Source organism: Pan troglodytes, chromosome 5, assembly GCF_028858775.2.
Source record: "Pan troglodytes isolate AG18354 chromosome 5, NHGRI_mPanTro3-v2.0_pri, whole genome shotgun sequence".
NCBI classification, from domain to species: domain Eukaryota; kingdom Metazoa; phylum Chordata; class Mammalia; order Primates; family Hominidae; genus Pan; species Pan troglodytes.
This window is the reverse complement of record NC_072403.2, coordinates 9,967,198-9,987,582: the sequence shown is the minus strand read 5'-3', so window position 1 is coordinate 9,987,582 and position 20,385 is coordinate 9,967,198. Positions and strand designations below refer to the sequence as shown.

Below are 20,385 nucleotides of genomic sequence, written 5' to 3'. Positions count from 1 at the left end.
TATTATTTTTTGAGATGGAGTTTCACTCTTGTTGCACAGGCTGTAGTGCAATGGTGTGACCTCGGCTCACTGCAACCTCTGTCTCCCAGCTTCAAGAGATTCTCCTGCCTCAGCCTTGAGTAGCTGGGATTACAGGCATGAGCAACCACACCCAGCTAATTTTATATTTTTAGTAGAGACAGGATTTCTCCATGTCGGTCAAGCTAGTCTCGAATTCCTGACCTCAGGTGATCCACCCATCTCAGCCTCCCCAAAGTGCTGGATCACAGGCGTGAGCCATTGCAACTGGCCTTCCTCATTTAATACAAACCTAAAAACACAACCTGCCTTGCATGTTTCAGCACAGTATACAGAACCCAAGAATCTTTCTCTGATCCAGCCAAAATGAGCAAGGTAGACTTTGACTCAGATCTGTAGTGCTTACTTCTTGGTAGTGCTTACTTCTTGATAGGGCCATCTGAGGAAACTCTTTTATTTAATCTGCTCACATACATGCACAGTCTCAAAAGACCAGTTAAAAAATATAAATGGGCTGGGTGCGGTGGCTCACGCCTGTAATCGCAACACTTTGGGAGGCCAAGGCAGGCAGATAACCTGAGGTCAAGAGTTTGAGACCAGCCTGGCCAACGTGGGGAAACCTCATCTCTACTTACAAAAAAAAAAAAAAATTAGCCGGGCGTGGTGGCGCGCACCTGTAGTCCCAGCTACTTGGGGAAGCTGAGGCAGGAGAATTGCTTGAACCCAGGAGGCGGAGGTTGCAGTGAGCCAAGATCACACCACTGCCCTCCAGCCTGGGCGACAGAGTGAGACTCCATCTCAAAAAAACAAAACAAAACAAAACAAAAACAACACACATATGTGTATATATATGTATATATAAATGGATGGGATAAAGTAAACTAGTATAGAAAGAAGAGTGTTGTCTGCTAAAATGCAATGAAAATAAACGGTGGCTCAGGCCTGTAATCTCAACACTTTGGGAGGCCGAGGTGGGCGGATCACGAGGTCAGGAGTTCAAGACCAGCCTGGCCAACATGGTGAAACCCCATCTCTACTAAAAATACAAAAATTAGCTGGGCATGGTGGTGCATGACTGTAATCCCAGCTACTTGGGAGGCTGAGGCAGGAGAATCGCTTGAACACAGGAGGCAGAGGCTGCAGTGAGCCGAGACCGCGCCACTGCACTCCAGCCTGGCAACAAAGCAAGACTCCGTCTCAAAAAATAAAATAAAATAAAATATATAAATAAATAAAAATAAAGAAAATAAAAATGTTCACCCTCACTAGTCACCTAAGAAATTTTGATTAAAACAATTTTTGGGTTTTTTGTTTTGTTTTTAAGAGTGACAAAATACTATATGGTATCCTGGTAATAAAGGTTTTCCTAAACTTTCCTAATACAGTTTTAGGAAAAGGGGCAGTTTACATAGTCATAGAAGTAGAAGTAGAAATTGACCTAACTTTCCTGGATGGAAATTTAGCAATAACTTTCTACAATGTAAATGTACATACCCTGAGACTTTGCAAGTCCACTTCTATGAGTCTATTCTATAAAGAAACCTCACACATAACCAAGGCACATCTTCGCATATAATAGTGAAAAACTGGAACCAACCTAAATTTTTCATCAGTTTCAATAGGAGAATGATACTATAATACATCTACACTGAAATACCAGTTGCTGTCAGGCAGAATGAAAAACAATCTATATGTTTTGTCGCAGAAATGTTTCCTGAAAAAAGCAAGCCACATGTGAATATGAATAATATCACTCTAGTTTTGTTTAAAAAAAAAATTCCCTTATATTCATGTTATTGTCTGTACAAGGAAAGACCTAAGATAACGTAAATTTCTAAGGAGTGGTAGTGGAGAAATGAAAAGAGAGCCAATTTACAGGCTTATTTGGATTTCTCTTTAATAAGTAAGTATGCACCACTTCTGTAATTTAAAAAAATATTTTTGTTTCAAATACTCAGCTCTAGTCCTTAGTAAACTCCTCAGAATTTGCTCTTCAAACAAAGCAAACTGAAAGACCACCAAGATAATTAAGAAGCACTTGAGATAACAGAATCAGTAAAACTAATCACTGCCTCAATCCAGGAAGCCAAAGGAAAAAGGGGCTATTTCATTACAGTGCCACTCAGAAGTAAAGAATCAAGATGCTCTTAAGACACAGCACTTGGAAATAAAATTTGAAATTTCTCTGAAAATATGATGACTTCACTTTCAGGGTGAGTTTACATTTATACCCATTCACAGAAAATATTATTATGAACACAGTAAATGGCTAGGAATTAATAACATCGTTATATAGTATAAGCCAATACTCTTTTAATAAGCAAAACCTAACTGGCAATTTCATAATACTTAAATACTAAATACAAAAAAGACATTAAGAAATCTGTTTCTAAAGTAGTTTAAGTGGTATAAACACTCCTCCCTGCAAATACTTCCGTTCTATGATCCTACGTAAATTATATACATTCTCTGATTCTATTTCATTTATAAATTAGGTATGAGAGCCCCTTCACCTCATGAGTTAAGATAATCACATGAGGATTTATAAGAACTAAGACAAAATATTATTCAAATAATACAAAATAATTTCATATACTATTCTTCTTAAGCTTAAGAGATACTACTTTTCAACAATGAGATTATATGTATTTATACAAAATTTTCCATTTTAATTATACTTTGGGGACCAAAAAATATTGGTATTGGTTTCTATTTATACTGTTAAAATTTAAAACTCATGCAAATACAAGAGAATGAACAGAACACAATTGTTAAACTGATTACCTTTACCCCTTTTCAAAGTTAAGAGTTTCAGCCTACACTGTTCATGAAGTAATAATCCTCTCTAGACGCCCCCAGTGAAGATTTATCAGCCAAATTACATGGATTGAAAGGAGTGCCTTAGCAAACTAGGTATTAAATCAAGAATGTGAAAAAACCCAATTCTATCATCAAGCTCAGTATTTGTTAAACACCTATACTTAAAATACTCATCGACAAAAGTGCAAATACTAACATGGTTAATGGATTGGGTTACTTAAAATTATGAAACTCATTACTACTTCATTTATTTTTATTTTTACTTACTACTTCATTTTTAATGGTCCACAAGTTCTAGTTTTCCGTTTAAAATCTCATGCACTGGCAAAAAGCTTTAACATTTTGTACACAAGTTACCTTGGAGAAGAAAGTCGTCTCCTCTCTGGTTCTCGTCGTTTTCTTTCTAAGGATCGGCTCTTGGCTCTTCTCCCAGGTGACAGTGTCCGCGAGGGGGATTTGCTCTGCTTAGATCTTCTATCATTCAAAAGTGGAGACCTGCTTCTTCTTGATTTATCACGTGGTTTTGGAGACAAACTTCTTCTTTTAGGACTACGACCAGGTCTTCTGCTGGGTGACCTATTTTCTTTCCCAGATGAAGCATCTTTAGAGGGAGATTTAATTGGCTTCTTTTCTTTATCAGTTTCAGACCGTTTTGATTTTCTCTCTTTGGACCGTGACCTTCTGTCTTTGGATTTACCTCTTAAATCAACTGGGGATCTGGATTTTTTACCTCGATCGCGACTTCTACTTTCATTTATAATTGGGGATTTTTTCCTATCTTTTGATTTACTTTTATCTTCAATTTTAACCTTATCATCAGTAGGAGATCTGGCCTTACCAATTTTCTCTTGAGATCGCCTTCTAAGGGTAGGGGATTTTGATTTCCTTGCTTGATCTTGAGACTTACTTCTTTTGGATGGGCTTTTAGATTTTTTCCTCTCCTTTGACTTGCTCCTAGTTGTTTTCTCTTTAACGATTTCAATACCCCCCTTACTTTTCTTTTTATCAGACCTATGTCTAGTCCGTTCTTTGGATCTGCTTTTACTTCGTTTTTTTGTAGTAATTTTATTGTCCACAAGTTCAAGTTTCCCCTTTGTACTTGAAGATCTAGTACTAGACCTATTTCCATTTCTTGCCTTTTCATGAATCTCCCCCTCTTCTTCAGAGCCAGACTCATAACCTTGCAAAATGAGCCCCATACCAGACTGGACCTTTCCTTCCATTAACTCATTATCAAGTTCGGCCTTAATCAAGGCTCTCTGTTTTTCCAAGTCTTCTAGCAAAGCTAAATCATCAAGTTTAGTTCTTTTTGCTGGAGACATACCCTCTTTATCAGAAGCATCAATAACCTCTTTTCTTTTGTGTTTCTTATGTTTATGCTTATGTTTATGTTTTTTATCCTTGTCTTCTTCTGAGGAATGTTTATGTTTCTTATGTTTACTTCTGTGTTTATGCTTCTTTTTTTTGTGACGACTGTGCTTATTTTGAGACTGGTCTTCTGATACTTCTCCATTTTCTTCATTTATACTCTTTTCAGAATTAGCATCTTCCATCCTATAAATATATCAAACACACTTTAAAATCATATCATTTATCAAGTATTCAAAGAGCCATAAGAAAATAACAGTAATGAGAAAATACATCTCAATGTAATACATGAAGTCAGTCACTAAAATTTTTTCAGAACAGCTTCAGACATTTTATTTCAAAGAAGGTCTACGGCAAGAACTGAGTTGGATAGTGATACAACTTTATTGTGTTTCTAATGGTTGAACTCACCAAAAGTATTAGAGGAAATCCCCAATGGAGTGAGCTTAAAAATTACAGGTTAGAGAAAAAGGGAAAAGCAAACCAGGCACAGCAAAACCTCATTAACATTGATTTAGTACAGGAAGCCACTCAGTAACTTAATTTTTAAACCAACATTTCTCATACATTAACAACCAAAGGGCCCGTTTTCTTTTTTAATAAGACCTACTAACTATTAACATACACTGGAAGACTAATCTCCTTCTCCACTTGAAATTCATAAAACTTGGTGTCTCTACAGTAAATCCAGCAGGTCACTTGTTTTGAGCAGATTTCATCTTATACCTTAAAAACAAAGCAAAACAAAACAAAACTCTAGAGCCAATACTGAGCTATACCCAAAATAAGCACTCAATCAATGTGCATTGGTAGCTGATACTGATGATGGTGATAGTATATACACATCCTCAAAAGTTAAATCTTCAAAGTGAACTAAACCAGAAGTTAGGACTCTAGGCTTGTAGTAAGCTATCATACGACATTAGGCTGAACCACATGGAAGGGCCTTTTGTAAGTCAACAAGTCTAATATCAGTAATTTAATATAGTACAGCCCAATATTCATTCAGCAAGTGATTTAATCTCTCTGAATTTCAAATGAGAACTCAGTTTCCCAAAATACATTCACATTAACAGATGCTATGGAAATAAATAAATAAAGTGGGGGATTCTGTGCTTAAATGTTTGGCTTATGCTGAGTTAAAAAGTTTATGATTCTAAATTATTTTATCAAGCCCTTGGTGTTTAATAATCCCAGGTTAGATACCGGTTCAAAAGCATTATTTAACTTTCTCTTTAAAAGTTACTCTATAATAAACCATCATCCTAGAATATCAGACCAAAAGTGGCCTTAAATTATCTAGATTCAGGCCATCATACTATTTTCGGAGGAAGCTATGGATTATTTTGTCAGGTCTTCATATTATATATTCCTATACTTTTAGTAAGTTTATCCTTCCAACCTAAGAATTCATCCGTCTACTCACAATCTCTTTAACATTTTAAAAAAACTCACCAACCATGGGTAAGCATTAAGCCACGTGGCGGGAAAACAGATGTACAAGCCAGGCACGGTGGCTCACGTCTGTAATCCCAGCACTTTGGGAGGCCAAGGTGGGCGGATCACCTGAGGTCAGGAGTTCAAGACCAGCCTGACTAACATGGGGAAACCCCCTCTCTACTAAAAATACAAAAATTAGCCAGATGTAGTGGCACATGCCTATAATCCCAGTTACTCGGGAGGCTGAGGCAGGAGAATCTCTTGAACCTGGGAGGCGGAGGCTGCAGTGAGCCGAGATTGCGCCATTGCACTCCAGCCTGGGTGACACAGTGCGACGCAGTCTCAAAACCAAAAAAAAAAAAAAAAAAAAAAAAAAAAGAAAGAAAACAGATTACAAAACCAGTATCTGCCTCCTTCAAAGAAATTAATGTCTGGTGGAAAACTAAGTCACATGACATAACCATAAAATACTGGAGAAGTGCAATGATGAAGACACAAATAGGGGCATTATGGGAACACTGAAGGATCACCTAAACTCATTTCGAGAACGGTCAGGGACAGTGTTTTGTAGATCACAGAAAGAAACCAATTTGTTAAGCAGGGACGTTAGGAGGAAAGAAGAAACGTTTACTGAGAAAGGACAGGGATTAAAAAAATAAAGGTTGGCCCAGGCACAATGGCTCACATCTGTAATCCCAGCACCATGGAAGGCCAAGGCAGGAGGATCACTTGAACCCAGGAGTTTGAGACAAGCCTGGGCAACACAGTGAGACCTCATCTTTACTAAAAATAAAAAAATTACCTAGGTGAGACCTCATCTTTACCAAAAAAAAAAAAAAAAAAAAAAAAAAAAATTAGCTATTCAGGAGGCTGAGGTGGGAGGATTACTTGAGCCTGGGAGGTCAAGGCTGCAATGAGCCATGATGGGGCCACTGCACTCCAGCCTGGGTGACAGAGCAAGACCCTGTCTTAAAAAAAAAAAAATTGAGTAACACTGCCCTAGAGAATGAGTAAGGAATTAACAAAAAGGGCAAAAGGGGCATTTCAAATAGAGAAATAAGGTGACAAAAGGCAGTTATATATAGCAAACTTCAAGTCAATCAGTGTTGTGAAAGACACTGAGGTAAAGATTCCAAGTGGAGCCAGGCATGGTGGTGCACACCTGTAGTCCCAGCTACTCAGGAGGCTGAGGTGGAAGATCACTTGAGCCCAGGAGTTTGCAGCTGCAATGACCTATGATCACACCACTGCACTCCAGCCTGGGCAACAGAGAGAATTCTCCATCTCATTAAAAAAAAAAAAAAAAAAAAAAAGATTCCAAGTAGACCAATTCCAGGAGATAACAAGATAATATATGATTCCAGGAGTGGGTAGTTGAGAGAGAATTAAAGGTTCACTGGAGTCACAGAGGCCCAGGAACTGCAAAAGTAGGTTGTCTAGCCAGGTCTCACAGTCTTAAATAAACTTGCTGGGAGAAGGGGTGGGGGAGAGAGAATGGCGGTATGACTGAGAGGTTACTAATTAGTTGACAACAATGAGGGGGAGTGAAAAACACATAGCCACTACAGGGTACCATACTCAAAGAACTTTGATTTTTGGATGTCACATTGCCAACTTCCATTTCTGGCAGGAAAAGGTATTTAAGAGATGTGCAGAAGAAGCTACGTCCTCTGGTGAAAGTCAGGTTTTAATTTGGGTTGACTTCTCTCTAATGGAGCATGAGAAGACACATGACAAATACAGTAGTGTTCGCTGGATCATTAATTTTTTTCAAAGACTTGGAAAAAGTGCAGTATCTTGGTATTATAAAAACACCACCAGGCCATGTGCAGTGGTTCACACTTGTAAGCCCACACTTTGGGAGGCTGAAGTGGGAGGATTCCTTGAGCCCCGGAGTTCAAGGCCAGCCTGGGGACCATGGTGAGATCCTATCTCTACAAAAAAATTTAAATTAACTGGGTATGGCAGCATGTGCTTGTAGTCCCAGTTACTCAAAAGGCTGAGGTAGGATCACTTGAACCCAGGAGGGGATCACTTGAGCCCAGGAGTTAAAGGCTGCAGTGAGTCATGATCACACACTGCACTCCAGCCTGGGCAACAAAGGAAGACCCTATCTCAAACACACACACAAAAAAACACCATCATTGTTTTATTATGGAAGGGAAAGAAGTCACATAGATTTCAGTAAAAAGATTCCAAGACATTTCAACTTTGTTCTTTATATAGGCTATATTCTCATCCTTTGTCCCCAGAAATCTCCCATCCCATAATCCAGAAGGTCTTTTTTTTCCTGAACCTTGACTTACAGGGGGAAAAGTCTGAGAAAAATTTAGGCTAATTCAAGTTATGAAGGTAGGAGAGTCTTTAAAGATTGAGAATGATCTTTAGGCATATAAAATCGAAGTGCCCAAAGTACAAAATTCTAGTCACTAAGCTCAAATTCAGAATTACCTAAAGTTTTGAGTTTTAACTCAAGACTGTCCTCAAGACAAAGGACAGCTGAGTGGTTAAGCAGTCTCTGGAGCCAGACTGCCTGGGTTCAAATTCCAGTTCCATTACTTACTAGTTGTGTGGTCTTGGCAAGTGATCCTCAGGCATTTCATCTACATGATGGAGAAAATAATAGTACCTACCTGAAAAGGTGTTATGAAGTTTACACAGTGAACAGATGTTAAATTCTTATGACAGTGCCTAGCACGGACCAACCCCCACCCCCCCGCCAAATAAGCTATTATTATTGTATAGATGCTAGATAAATATATTTATTCACAAAAATCCTGTGGAGCTGAGAGGGCTGCTAATAAGAATGTTATTTTTAGGAACAGCATCAAAGAGCATAGATTCTGGAGTCAAACTACCTGGTTTAAATGCTGCCTCCAACATGACAAAGCTATTGTGACCTTAGGCAAGTTGCTCTTCTGTGCCTCGGTTTCCTCAACTGTAAAAAATGGGGAAATAGTACTGACAAATCATAGGCTTATGAAAATTAAATGAGTTCATAGTATAAAAGGCTGTCACACTAAGTGTTCAAGAAATGTCTCTCCATTTGAGTTGAGAATTTTGAGTTTCAAGGGACTTGCCTAAGGTCACACATACAACAAACCAGTGAGAAGGCTGTTATTTCAAGTCAATCAAAAGATCTTCCATTTGATTAAGATGCTTTAGAAGTCAGATTATGTCACTACTCTTTGTGAAACTTTACTGCTTTCTACCTTATTCAGAGCAAAAGGTCCTATACTTACAGCCCCAACATCCCCCACACTCTAAACCTAACACTCTTCTCCCACGGTCACCCTGCTCCAGCCACACCATGTTCCTTGAATAGGCATACTCACATCTCAGGTACGTGGGACCTGTTTCTCCTGCCAGGAATGCTTTCCCCAGATACATGCATTCCTGGCTACCTTGGCCTACCTTGTCTTTGCTTAAACGTCACTTTCTCAAACAAGTTTTCCTGATCAATCCATTTTAAATGCAAAACCACTCCACTGCACACATATTCTCCTTCTGTGCTTAACATTTTTCTCCAAAGCAATTGTTACCACTAATGTAATTCTTGTTTGTCTCTCCCTATCATAATGTAAGCACTATATGAGCAGAATTTTCATTTCAGTTCACTGCTCTATCTCTAAGGGCCTAGATTATCTAATCTATAGCAGGTGCTCAGTAAGTATTGTTTGTGTTAATTATATACATAGAATAACATAAGGCCGGGCACGGTGGCTCACACCTGTAAACCCAGCACTTTGGGAGGCCCAAGCAGGCAGATCACTTGAGGTCAGGAGTTCAAGACCAGCCTGGCCAACATGGTGAAACCCTGTCTCTACAAAAATACAAAAAACTAGCCGGGCATAATGGCGGATGCCTGTAATCCCAGCTACTCCGGAGGCTGAGGCAGGAGAAGTGCTTGAACCTGGGAGGCGAAGGCTGCAGTGACCCAAGATTGCGCCATTGCACTCTAGCCTGGGTGGCAGAACAAGACTCTGTCTCCAAAAAAAAAAAAAAAAAAAAAGGCTGGGCACAGTGGCTCACACCTGTAATCCTAGCACTTTGGGAGGCTGAGGCGGGTGGATCACCTGAGGTCAGAAGTTCAAGACCAGCCTAACCAACATGGAGAAACCCCATCTCTACTAAAAATACAAAAAAATTAGCCGGGCGTGGTGGCGCATGCCTGTAATCCCAGCTACTCGGGAGGCTGAGGCAGGAGAATTGCTTGAACCCAGGAGGCGGAGGTTGTGGTGAGCTGAGATCACACCATTGCACTCCAGCCTGCGCAAAAAGAGCAAAACTCTGTCTCAAAAACAAACAAACAAAAAGCATATAAAAGTTGTCTAAAGCTGATTTACACTATCAATAGATAGTGTAAATATAGACTCTTAGAACTTGAAAGTTAAGATTTTTGCTTTGCTCAGTTTTATCTCCAGTGCCTCACACAGTGCACACACATAGTAGGCACACACCTATTTTCTGACTGCGTGATATTCAAAATTACTTACATTTCATCAACCCCTCCCAAAGGAAAATCAGTTTTTTGAACCTTATCTTTTCTAATGCTAACAATTTACAAAAATCTTAGGAGTTTCATTAAAAATTGTTAAGAGTTTACCCACAGAGGAATCAACTTCTATCAAAAGAAAATCTAGCTCCTAGAGCTTCTGGGAATTAGAAATACATCATGATGACCAGTATCACTGTAGAAGGGTCATTCCCATGAGTGACTAGTTTCCATTGTAAATTAATGAGTATTATCTCAAGAAATAATGAGTAGGTTCCTGCTAAAAATGCTACCAGCTCGGTACAATTAGGTTAACCTTAATTATAGCATTTTCTTATACAGGGGCTAGGCATACAATGGATCTTTACCAGTCTCAGCTCATCTCTCAATGCAAATGTCACAAATGACAACTAAAGTCTGACCAGGTCAATCTGGAAACCGTGAAACGTTGAGTCAATGGCATAATGTATTACATACAACAGGCTTGTGCTAAAACAGCTAAATTAGCTTTATCATCAACGACTTGCTTCTAAAGCTCAAGAAAAAGGTTTCTTGTTAAGAAACCTAATGGTCCTCTTGGATAGTTTATACTGACAATAAATACAGGCCATATACATTTCATTTATATACATTTACGCTTTAACATTAACATTTTACAATTTAATATCCCACATTTAGCCAAGTGGATGTGTATACCAACCTGGTCAGAACAGGTTTATCACAAAATATTTATTGAGAACCTATTGAGTATTGGATAACATTCTTCAGATCACATTATTTGGAAGCAAAGGTGGATGAGAAGTACAGACAACATGGGGTTGCTTAACAGTATTTATTTGTTTTGTTAAGTTTTACCTTTTAAAAAACCCAAGTCTTGAGGCATCCAGCACAATGAATGAAAATCGTGGAACGCCTTTAAAATAACATAGTCACGGTCAGGTGCAGTGGTTTATGACTGTAATCCCAACATTTTGGGAGGCTGAGACTGGCGGATCACCTGAGGTCAGGAGTTTGAGACCAGCCTGGCCAATATGGTGAAATCCCGTCTCTACTAAAAATACAAAAATTAGCACAGCATGGTGGTGCATGCCTGTAATCCCAGCTACTCGGGAGATAGAGACAGGAGAATCACTTGAACCTGGGACGCAGAGGTTGCAGTGAGCCAAGATTGCGCTACTGCACTCCAGCCTGGGCAACAGAGACTCGGTCTCAAAAAAATAAAATAGTCACCAATCACCAACCACCAGTGTTATTTTAACTTCTCCTTTCACATTTTTTTCCAAACAATAGTCTTAGTGAATTTATTTGGTAGGCATTCAAAATATACAGAGACACAGAGAACTGACTGATTTAAATTTGTGTATGAATAAAGCTGTTTTTAAGCTAGACAATTCTTTAAAAATTTTTTTAGTGGTGAGCAAAGTGAATGCCACTGCTATTTACCAGGAAAGTAATTAAGCCTATTTCTCTGACAAGTTAAAATGTATATATTTTTTAAGAAACTGGGTCTCACTATGTTGCCTGGGCTAGATTCAAACTCCTAGGCTCAAATGATCCTCCTGCCTCAGACTCCCTAGCACCTGCAGCACTTGAGCCCAGTAGTTCAAGAACAGCCTGGGCAACATGGGAAGACTCTGCCTCTACAAAAATATTTAAAAATTAGCTAGGCATGGCCCGGCACGGTAGCTCACGCCTGTAATCCCAGAACTTTGGGAGTCTGAGGTGGGCGGATCAAGAGGTCAGGAGATCGGGACCATCCTGGCCAACAAGGTGAAACCCCGTCTCTACTAAAAATACAAAAATTAGCTGGGCGTGGTGGTACGTGCCTGTAATCCCAGCTACTCGGGAGGCTGAGGCAGGAGAATTGCTTGAACCAGGGAGTCCAAGGTTTCAGTGAGCCAAGATCGCACCACTGCAATCTAGCCTGGAGAAAAAGTGAGACTCCGTCTCAAAAAAAAAAAAATTAGCTGGGCGTGGTGTCATATGCCTGTGGTCCCAGCTACTCCGGAGGCTGGAGTAGGAGGATCATTTGAGGCTGAGGCTACAGTGAGCCATGATAATGTTACTGTACTCCAGTCTGGGTGACAAGAGCTCGTGTTTCAAAAATAAATAAATAAAATGAATAAAAAGAATTAATGTAGCTATAAAAATCAGAATGGGTCCAAAAGACCAACTAGTCTTAAAACATTCCCTCTGGTCTCCGCTTTGCCAAATCAGGTTTGAGAAATTAGTTCTCAATAAATTAGACATGTCACATCAAAAAATGTATCTTTCTGGGACAGTGGGAAAAAACAAAAATAATTTCCTACTTGAAAAGCAATTTAAAAAGAAGCCACATTGTATAGTGGGAGGCCAGACAGTACAATAGTTAGCAGCAGGGCTTTAGAACCAGACTGCCTGAGTTTAAATGGGTGTGCCACTGAGTGTGACCTTGAGCAAGCTACTTAATTTCTCTGTGTTTCAGTTTCATCATCTCTAAAATAAGGAAAATAAAAGTATCTACCTCCCTAGGGTTGTTAAAAGAATTAAAGCCTTCAGGGAGCTTAAAAGCTGCTTCTTATATTTATTCTTTCTAAATTTTCTGTTTTGAATAGATTCTATATAACTGTAAACTACTCAGTGTTCTCTAAAGAACTGTTGTAGACACTATATTCAGGGACTCACTATGAGCACCAGGCATAGTTTGCTTTCATACCAAATGGTTATCTTCTTTGTTAAATACTTTCAAACTACTGAAAGTGAGACATATACAGACCAAATATCACATTTACACCAAGTGCTCTGTGGGGAAGGGAAATTAAAGATTATCTCTGTTACTCATACAGCAGAGGCCTAAATATGTATTTTTGAAATTATTAAGTCTAATATTATTTGAATACAGTATGTGAATAAACTATGGCTGACCCACTCCTGGAAATGAATCTGAAACATCCCTAAAACCAAATAAATGGACATAATATTACAGAACTTTTCAGATTAGTAGAAAATGTAACCACATAGCATGAGATCTGCACGGTACTGGCATAAACACTGTAACTGTGCCACACAATGAACTTGGTGAGAAACAGTAAGAGGTTAAAGCTAATTTAAAACTTCAGAATCCATTTGTTCTCTGCTAAGTCAAATTGTAAAAATAATACAGCAGTTTTGAAAAGCCCTTAATTAAAAATTCCGTTTCTCTGCCTAGCTGAGTAATGCAGATGATTGAGGAGCCCAAAACTGGATGCACAGCAATTAAGTGTCAGGTTGTCTGGTGGCAAAGATTTCTTCTATCGCTCAGTCACAAGTTGCTGGGAGACTATACCTCTTTCTAAGATGGCTGGAAACAGATCAGACAGTGCAGATGCAAAAAAAAAAAAAAAAAAAAAAACGGTCGCTATAGGAACATTGCCGTAAAATCCATTCTCTCTGTTAAGGTTCTTGTTTGAGTTTTCCTAACATAGACATGAACAGCAAAATACTGCTTTAAGTTAACCAATGGTTAACCTTTGCAGCATACACTCGTATTTTTTTTTTTTCATTTTTCATTTGGCCGCATGGATTCTTAATATTAGCTTAATTATAGACATAAAGTGGTTTGGCAGTAGCTAGCAATTCCCACTACTCCTTCCACTTGTCCTCCTAAAGAAGGGTTATAAACTCAGGCCAAAAAAAAAAAAAAAAAAAAAATGCCAGGCCTCAAAACCAAAGACTCTATCTTACTTTGCCTTAAGTTTGCAAGTTGGTAAAAAAGCTGCCGGTAGGCACTCAAAACAAAACAAAACAATACTGGGTGACTGCTGGACTAAAGAGTACAAGGTGACGAGATCAAGTATCCCGCTAGCCACAGACTAGCTCTGGGATGGCCAGAGAGTGTGACCCCAGCACCTCCGCTCTCTGCTTTCAGGTCCTAAACTGACACCAGTAAAAGGACGACTGGGGGTACCGCATGAGGAAGAAAAGACTTCGGGCTTGGCCCGCCTGCTGCCACTGACCCTCGTGTCCCCAACACCGATGCCGCTAAGAGCTGCGGCCAGGGAGCTCAGATGGGTCCCCAAGAGAGGAATAGGAAAGCGCGACCTCACTGCCGCGGCAGCCGCCACGCGCACCGGACCTGTAGAGGCCGCTCGCGCCTACGCCTCCCGGGGCAACGACGCGCGGCAGGCCGCGGCCGCCTTCACCCCAGCAGCCGCGGCCTCTGGGAGAAGGAAGCTCGAAGGCCGCCTGCTCCCCATGCCTCCCACCCCACAACGAATCGCGCCGGAAAAAGCAAAGTTTGACTCTCGCCGTTAGGCCCGAACTTTCCCGCCAGCCCGTGCAGCTCCCACTCGGCAGTCCCCGGGCTCCAGCCTCTGGCCCACTCACAGAGATTACTTACTCTGGCTGCTCCCGTAGCGACTGGGTCTCCGCGGCGGCCATCTTGAACTTCCTGACTCCTCGGCGGCGGTGGCGGCGGCTCCCGGACGGTGGAGGGTAGGGGAAGTGGAGGAAGAAGGAAAAGAGCTGCCGCGCATGTGCCGACCGCGTAGGGAAGAGCTGGGTTCTGAGTCCGCGCTAAGAATCCGGATATAAAACCCCACGTCCCGGGACTAGCGCAGGGCGTAGTGTCGCAGCTTCCGGGAGCATAGTGGGCGGTGCTGCTAAGGATTGAGGTCGAGTGTCAAGCTTGAGCTCTTCAGTCAATGCTAGAAATGGACGTTTAGTTATTGAATCCCGCTAACGAGGGGAGCCAACAAGAGAGGGATGTCGGCATCGGGTGTGCGGTTCCAAGAAGTGATTGGCTGTGGAGATTAGAAGTTGGTTGAAAATTCTCTTAAACTCGGGCAAACGAATTGATGATTTTTCCCCTGGTCGGTGTTAGAGACACAGTAAATGCTTAACCATCTCGCTAGATAGCTCAACTGAAGTGGCATTAACTTCCCGGGAAAGTGTGTAGAAAGGCATTTTTAAATACTGTAAACTCGAACGTAAATATCTTTTAATATGGAACTGTTACTACATTTAACACTGAACATCTTTTCAACTTTTACATAGTTCAAGGGTGACACGATTCAGTTCGTTATTTCCGTAATTGGAACGTGTAATGTTTTTTGGCCCAAGTTGCGTTATGTGATTTTGTTTTCTTCTATAACGACTCTACAGTAATGGGGTAGAATGGAATATTGTGGGGAAAACATTTACTGGCTCTTGGAGAACTCTCAAAACCAATTAGGTTCTTTAATTCCTCTTTAAAAAAAATATTTCTCGGCCTGGCGCTGTGGCTCACCCCTGTAATCCCAGCACCTTGGGAGGCCGAGGCGGGCGGATCACCTGAGGCCAGGATTTGGAGACCAGCCTGGCCAACATGGTGAAACCCCGTCTGTATTAAAAATACAAAAAATTAGCCGGGCGTGGTGGCGCGCGCCTATAATCCCAGCTACTCCGGAGGCTGAGGCAGGAGAATCGCTTGAACCCGAGAGGCGGAGTTTGCACTCAGATCACGCCACTGCACTCCAGCCTGGGCGACAGAGCAAGATTCCATCTCAAAAAAAAAAAAAAAAAAAAAAAATTATCCATACTTTGGAACCTGGAAGCAGCGTGACGATCACTTTCATTCTTGTAATCATCTGAGTTTGCCTTTGTCCTAGAAAATTGAGTTCGGAATCTCCAGACTCCATACATATCTCTTGATTTCCAGGGGAGAAGGGTTTTAAATGTTCTTACAAAACGTCTCTTGTTGCCTGAATTCCAAACGTTTTGAAATGTTAGGGCCAGGCGCGGTGGCTCACGCCTGCAATCCTCTAGCACTTTGGGAGGCCGAGGCGGGCGGATTGCCTGAACTCAAGAGTTCGAGTCCAGCCTGGCCAACATAGCGAAACTCCGTCTCTGCTAAAAATACAAAAAATTAGCCGGCGTGGTGGCGCCTGTAGTCTCAGCTACTCGGGAGGCTGAGGCAAGAGAATCGCTTGAACCCGGGAGGCCGAGATCGCGCCATTGCACTCCAGCCTGGGCAACAAAAGCAGAAACGCCGTCTCAAATAAATAAACGAAATAAACTTAGTAAACTATTTTAAAATAATGTTAAAATTAACGGTGTATGTAGTAGAACTGTGAGAGATCTCATCTTGGAAATAGAGTGATATACTTGAAGGCAGAAGATTGGGTCAGGTACTATTAACACGTTTTACACATGAACAAACCGATACTAAGAGGTAAGGTAATTTGCTTATGATTGAGTTCCCAAGTACCAAGCTGATTTTTGAACTAAAATCTGACTCGAAAATCTGCTCTTTTCTTATCAGGCTGCTTCCTACAAAAATATAACCTCGCTTAGCATCTGCTTGTTGAGCATCCACCCTCACAGCTCTTTGGCATTCAAATGTTTGTTGAGTAGGGGTAATAGAGCACTACGTTCGAATCAGAAAATGCCTTATTTTTCCTTGCTTGCAAGAGCCTATTATAAATGAATGCCTTGTTTTCGCTGTGTCTCTTTCTTGTTGTCGAGAGCTCAGGCTGGTCTTAATTTCTGCAACCATAGTATTATCTCCCAGGTCTCCTTCTGCCCTGTGTATTTTGCAGTTATGCTTTATGTGGAGATGAAGCATCCTAAGTGTGGGGAAGGATATATGGGGCCCGAACAATAGGTGCTGAAGCCAGATTGTGACTAAAGTTGGTATTTGAACAAACCAAGTCTTTATTTTTTTAAAGAGCATGGTAAAAACTAAGTTTCAAAAATCGATGCTGGCAAAAATTTCCTTGAAAAAATTCTCACCAAGTTCACTTGCACGGTACTACCTGGGAAATGAAACAGATTTGTCAAGGACACGCCCAAAACTATGTTGCTGTTGTAGTTTTCAAAGACTGGGACCTTCGGCAGGGGGAGTTACAATTAAAGCAAACATCGGCGTATCAGTTTATTCATTCAGCAAACGTTTATGAAGCAACAAACGTATGCCCAATATTTCAATCTTGCTGCTCTTCCTCCCCAGATTCAGGAACCTTTGCAACGGAAAGCGGCCCCGGGCAGGCGCCTTTTGAGCAGAGGAGTAAAACCGGTAAGTCAGCAGTGGAACCCGCCTCCCCGGAAATCCTTGGAGGGGGCGGGGCCCTGGGGGGCGCGCTCTTCCCAGCGGCAGCTGGGGAGGCGCATGCGTACTTGCGTCATCGTTGGGTAGCAGCGGGGAGGCGTGGGAGGATCTGAGGCCTGCGGTGGGCCTTGGTCCCTTATGTCCCCGCCCCGAAGCCGCCTGCTCCAGCTGAGGGCCACCGGCCTCTATCCGTCGGTGCCGATGCTCCTTGCTTCCCAGCCAGAGCGTCTCATCTCTGGGCCCGGAGCCCCAGGCTCGTTCTCCTCAGCCCCTGCCGGCGGCGGCGCTCTTGCCGCCATTCCTGTGAGGTCGTTTTCCGGAGCAGCCGGGCCGGCCGAGGAGTAAGTAGGCGCCAGAGTTCTAGCTCGGGCATCTGCCTCGGGGCCCTGTCGCCGCCGCGCCCCGGATCCTGCGTTGGTCCTGTCCGATAAAGCGGAGGTCGGCCCTGCTTGCTGACGAGACCGTAAAAACCACGGCGCTTGGCGCCCTGCCGCCGCCACAGCACACCAAAGTGTACCTGCCCGAGGCTGGCTTCGGGCGCGAGCTTGCATTTGTGACTTTCTTTTACCGTCTTTGTTTGCTTCGTTTTAAGTATTACTTCCAGATAAGGGACACATTCTCGAAATACTTTGAAAACAGTTTTGAATTTTGTTCCTCCCGTTGAAACGGATTAAATTTGGACCTTTCAAGCTACACTGTGCAAATCATCAATCTCAATAAGCTCTTAATAGGCTCATTCTTCCGTAGGCTACAAGCAAAATAAAGATCATAACATCCTGTGGAGGAAGCCATTGGTCCATGTAGAGTCTCCAGATGTCAATTAAGAGTAGATCGCTTTTCAGAGAATACTTAACGACTCTGGTTTAGACCTGGACTTGGAACTTTGAGGTGTTTGGAACACTGGGCAGAATTTTCCTTTGTTACAAAACAAAGTTTATGAGAACGTAATTTGTTTTTGTTGTTTTTGTTGTTAGTATTGAAGCAATTTTGGTGCAAACCAAAGGATAACAAAGCAAAACAATGAAAATCACCCAGAGTTCCATTACCCACACTGAACCAACTTGAATATATTGGTTTATTTTGGCTTTTTTCCATATGAAATGTTAAATTTTCTTGTACTCACGTATAGAATATGATAGTTTGCTCTTTCATGTAACATGTCCCCCAATTTTTACATACATAATTCTAGTTTCAGTAAGCATTTTTATAACTACACTCTTTTTCCTTTGTTATTGTATGTCTAGGTTATTTCAACTTTGCACTGTTGCTTGTAACTACTATGTGATGAGGCAGTAGCTAGATTAGTATTTAGAACGTGAGCATTCAAGTCAGGCAGACCTGGGCTTCACAACTTACTGTGCAATTTCAAAGAGTTTAACTTTTTTGAGCCTCATTTTACACAGTAACATGGGGATAATGGTTCTGATTGCATAGAATTATTATGAGAGTAAGATGAAATAATGAGTGAAAGTGCCTGCAGCATGTATTGTTAGTAAATGCTGTATTACTGTAGGCAAATTTTCTTTTGTTGTGGTTTTTTGGTGACATGTATGATTTATTTCCAGATTTTGAATATACTTAAATACTATTAACCACAGTAGGGGTATGGGGTTTGATACACAGCTTTTCATATATTTTATACAATATATTGTGTGTTTGATACACAGCTTTTCATATACTTTATTATAAGTAACACATGAATTAGAAATAATTTTTCACAATAGGAAAAAATTTTTAAAAATTAAAATTTGTAATCCTGCTAACCATAGGTGAATAGTCACATTTTGGGCAATCCTTTTTTATGCATATGTATGTAGTGGTTTTATTTTATTTTATTTTATTTTTATTTTTTGAAACGGAGTCTTGCTCTGTTGCCCAGGCTAGGGTGCAATGGTGCGACCTCGGCTCTCTGCAACCTCCGCCTCACGGGTTCAAGCAATTCTCCTGCCTCAGCCTCCCGAGTAGCTGGGATTACAGGCGCCCGCCGCTGCGCCCGGCTAATTTTTATATTTTTAGTAGAGACGGGGTTTCATCATCTTGGCCAGGCTGGTCTCGAACTCCTGACCTCGTGATCCACTCGCCTCAGCCTCCCAAAGTGCTGAGATTACAGGCATGAGCCACCGTGCTGGGCCTGTAGTGTTTTTTAAAAATAGAATTATATTATAAATTGGGCTTAGTAACTTGCTGAAAATGGCAGAGGCCAGTGCGATGAGAGTGGGGTGATTAAGGGAGTAGGAAGTAATGCAGGAAAGGGAGTTTGTAGGATTCAGATTTCACTGAAAGTGTACTGGACAGGTTGGGCATAGTGGCTCAGGCCTGTAATTGTGTCACTTTGGGAGGCTGAAGTGGAAAGATCCCTTAAGCCCAGGAGTTCGAGCCAGCCTGGGCAACATAGGGAGACCCTATCTCTATAAAATAAAAATAAAAATAATTATTTTGAAAAAAAGTTTACTGGACAGAGTAAGTTCAGGGTTGAGGAGTGACCTGATTTGTTTTAGAAGGCTCATTTGGCTGCCATATGGAGATAGACTGCAAGGGACCAGGGGAGGAAGATGCAATCCAATTAGGAGAGTATTTAAGTAATCTCTGTGAGAGATGGTGTTAGTTTCGATCAGGGTGTAAGTAGGGAAAAATGATTGGGTTCTGGATATATTTTGAAGGGAGAAGTTATAGGATTCACTGATTGATGGGATGTGGAATTCAAGAGAAAGTGACTTAAAGAATTTTGGTTTGGGCAGTTAAACAGATACAGTTGCTACTTAGCAAGATAGAGACTGAAAGTGGGGGGAAACTAAATAGAGTTCTGTTTCAGTCATGTTACCTGTTGTGGAGTCTAACTAGTTGGAACAGGAGTATGAAAGACTTAATCTTCTGTTCTTGAGGTATCAATTTGTCCCTTCATTTCTGTCAGTTTTTGCTACATATATTCTGTTACTAGGTGCATCTATCCTTGTAAATTGTTACATCTTCCTTGTGGGTTTATCCTTTTATCATTAAAAATGTTTCTCTTTTTCTCTAGTAACATTGTTTTAAAGTCTGTTTTGTCTGATATTAATGTAGCTATTTCAGTTCTCACGTGATTACTATTTACATGCTTTGTATCATTGAATCTAAAATGTGTCTCCTGTAGACATATAGTTGGATCTTGGTTTGTTTTTTGTTTGTTTGTTTGTTTTTTGTTTTGAGACAGAGTCTCGCC

At 41.0% G+C, this 20,385-nt stretch overlaps 1 protein-coding gene across 39 annotated transcripts in view; it reads right to left on the bottom strand.

The window, feature by feature from the left end:
* PRP4K (pre-mRNA processing factor kinase PRP4K) overlaps positions 1-14,631 on the bottom strand; it is a 43,311-nt gene extending 28,680 nt beyond the window's left edge. For all 39 annotated transcript variants that reach the window (XR_010157505.1, XR_008548771.1, XR_008548770.1 and 36 more), the window contains exons 1-2: positions 14,499-14,631; positions 3,196-4,392 (exon numbers count right to left, since the gene is read on the bottom strand). Coding sequence is in view for 2 of the 39 variants with exons in the window: in XM_054686589.1 (XP_054542564.1) it covers positions 3,196-4,392; positions 14,499-14,539 (1,238 nt within the window). In the remaining 37 variants the exon portion in view is untranslated. The remainder of the gene's footprint in view (positions 1-3,195; positions 4,393-14,498) is intronic.
* Between the last annotated feature and the right edge of the window lie 5,754 nt (positions 14,632-20,385).